This window comes from Athene cunicularia (assembly GCF_003259725.1).
Source record: "Athene cunicularia isolate RWA chromosome 6 unlocalized genomic scaffold, athCun1 chr6_part2, whole genome shotgun sequence".
NCBI lineage: Eukaryota > Metazoa > Chordata > Aves > Strigiformes > Strigidae > Athene > Athene cunicularia.
In genome coordinates this window covers 1,369,644-1,372,708 of record NW_020799106.1, presented here as the reverse complement: position 1 = coordinate 1,372,708, position 3,065 = coordinate 1,369,644, and the positions used below count along the sequence as shown (strand labels likewise).

The 3,065-nt window shown below is 46.9% G+C and overlaps 1 protein-coding gene across 2 annotated transcripts in view; it reads left to right on the top strand.

Moving 5' to 3' along the window:
• Positions 1–3,065, top strand: part of ADIRF (adipogenesis regulatory factor) — a 6,004-nt gene extending 2,939 nt beyond the window's left edge. For both annotated transcript variants that reach the window (XM_026851946.1, XM_026851945.1), the window contains 2 exons: positions 1,617–1,679; positions 2,501–3,065. In XM_026851946.1, coding sequence (XP_026707747.1) covers positions 1,617–1,679; positions 2,501–2,607 — 170 coding nt within the window. In that variant the 3' untranslated portion in view covers positions 2,608–3,065. The remainder of the gene's footprint in view (positions 1–1,616; positions 1,680–2,500) is intronic.

Sequence of the window (3,065 nt, the reverse complement as noted above, 5' to 3'; positions counted from 1 at the left end):
GGGTGGGTGGGGGGGCTTTGCTGCTGCTTCCTCTTACAGAAACCACAATCTGAAGTTAGACTATGAGCTTCATCGGCGCAAGCAGGACACAGCTTCCCCTTCTCTTCTTCTGTTCTGGGGGCCAAGGCTTGGCCGTGTCCTGGAGAAGGCGCCAGGCTGGGCACAGCTCTCTGCTCCGCCCCCACCCGCCGCTCCCTTGGTGGCTGCTGGGCATTGTCCCACCTTTATCACTCCCCAAACAGGTCTTTAAACTTAGAGCTTTTAGAGCAGTGGAGCCTTTTCAGTAGTAACAACCCCTTGTATTTAGCATTCACATTGCTCAGGGTGGTCTTTTCTTGTGCTCGGCAGTGGGTTCTAAGTGGCTTGCTTTTCAAGAAGTCGGAGTTAACCTCTCAGTACTCTTTGCTAAGGGACCCGACCGCCAGTGCTCTCCGGGAATAACTGTATTGATTGCAACGGACTGTTCGTAACAAGCAGGACAAGTACGTTGCTGCTGTATTCTTCTCCAGCAGTGATCACCAGACCCTTTGCAGGGTTTAAAAAAACTGCGCACACGTCGTAGCTGAGCTCACGTTGTAGGGCCAAGCACTGTATTTTCATTAGTGCTGGGCACTGGAAACCAACTGTTCAGTGCGAAGTATAATAGCGTTTCCCTTGTCCTGTCTGTAGAGCTCATTCAAGCACTGCCCCGTGCTCCTCACAGTGTCTGTGTGCAGCTCACTCCCAGCAGGGTGGCGTTTGTGTCCATACAGTCCTGGGCACTGGTCCCGCAGACACTTTCTTGTATGGCTGAAGTATGCGAGTAGCCTCACTGCTTCCTTCAGGGCTACAGAAAGTTTCCTCACACCTGGGAGCAAAGGTGTAGTAGACCCTGAAACGTGACAGTATGCCTTTCTGAGAAACAAAATAGTCCTCGCTGCACCCTGAATACATTCATGCCTTCGAGGGGCCACTTCCAGCAAAAGCGATGGGATGGCTGACACCTCCATAACCTGTGAACATCCCACAGTTGTGTGGCATCTCACTTCTTGCATGCTTTATATTCTGGAGTTGATCTGTTACGCTTCTAGCTTCCACTCCTCCTCCTCTTCTATTTATATCTTGTTTGCAAAATCACCCTTTTCCTGTCCTGCTCTGTTTAATGACTTTTCTTCCATTTTGGAACACGCTCTAACTCCCAAACGGCCGCGCAGAAAGCGCATGCCAGAGGGCCAAGCTTCTCCAGCAGAACAAGCTACCAAAATCAGTAAAATCAAGTGTACTGTAAAATAAGCAACTTTCAGCTCAATGTCATCATTTCAACTCACTGCTAATCTTTGTGTCTTTATCTCCTTTTTATTTTATCTTCTTATCTGTCATCGATTTGCTCAGCTGGCCGTAGGTGCTAGGTGAACGCTAATCTCGGCGCAAGCTGCTCTGGCAACACGCAGCGTTCCCAGGGGGACACGAGAGGAGCACACAGCCCCCGCCTGCTCCGTGCCAGCCTTAGCTCCCGCCAGGGGCACAACCTCCTGCGAACGCCCAGAAAAGCCAACTGACATAGGGAATTCCTATAAGCATAAATATGAACAGCTGGAAATGATTTATTTATTTATTTATTTTATCCTTAATTACAGAAAACACGCTGGGCCAGGCTGCTCAGGATGCAGTCAATCAGATCACAGACGCAAGCCAGAAAGGTAGGAGTGATGCTCTGCAAATCGAGAAGCGATGGAGCAGCAAAACACAAGCCAGCAGCGGGCAGCGCTCATTCCCCTCCAGCCCACCAGTGTTCTCAGCTTGAAAGTCTGTGGTTTCAGGGACAGTTTTTGGCTGTTTGTAAATCTCACGGGAAGGGATTTCAGGATCTCTGCCTTAGTAGCTCCAGACGTTTACTGGCAGACAATCGCTGACACTCCCCTGGCCACGCACAGCACTCAGATTTTTGGCTTCCTTTTTAGCAAACTTGTGAGAACAGCGTGGACCAAACTTTGCTTTTCTTTCTTGAGGATTAAGTAACCCTGCGATACATCTTGCTGCCCCCAGCGTGGAGGGCAGGGGTCTCTCCGTGCCCAGCCCTAGGCAGCAGCTGGGGTCAGACATTAATGAGAGCACAGCTGGAAACATGCTGTCAGGAAAGTGTTGGTGTCTTGCTTCTGGGGATTTGGAACAAGTTAAGCTAAAAACTAAGCTCAATTCTCACTTAATTTTAATGCTTTTCTAAGAATGAGGGGAGAACTAGCAACTTTGGGGTCTAATATATTTAATGAAAGCCAAAACGCACTGGCAATATGTCCTTAGAGCAGACACCCTCTCCAGCTCCACGGATGTGACAGGAAGGGTGGGCTTGGGCACCTGTTGATGTTAGATGGAAAGGCAGAAAAATTGCCAAAATCTTTCTTCATGATATATCCCTATATTCCTAAAGTCTAATAATTTTCACACCTCTCCCAGCCATTATAAATATTAAACCACGTTGCATTTTTCCAGCTTTCTGCTTATCTTTCTCCTTCTCTTGCAGCTATTGACAAGGCTTCCAAGATGGCACAAGATGGGGTAGAAAAAGCAACCGGACAAGCTGCAGAAGCAATGTCAGGCTTTGGGAAGAAATGTGGATTTAAGAAATGATGCTAATTTAAGCAAACAGTATTGCATGTAAAAAGCTCCCTTTGGTCTGCAATTCCCTACTCCTTTGTGTAGAAAAATGAAAGCTGTTGATATTTGAATAATTTCTTTCTCTTCAAATATAAAATTTTAAGGCAGAAGGGCCCCCTCATCCTTCACATAGGAAAAATACATCTTTTAGCACAACTGCTCACAGTCTTCAATATGGCTCAAAGGCTTCGGCAAGCTCTTGCCCTACTCTTACAACAACGCAATGATTATTGCCACATCTGCTGAGTGTGTTTACAAAACCAGTGAAACTGTTCACACTCCAGGACACCACTATGATGAAACTGGGTGTCCTTCCAGTAATCAACAGTTAAACTAGGGTTATATTTCTTGTCCATTGTTTGTTTGTTCCCATCTGCTGTATTCTCGGATTAAAATAAATAAAAGGTATTGTAAGAGTCCCACCTCCTAGA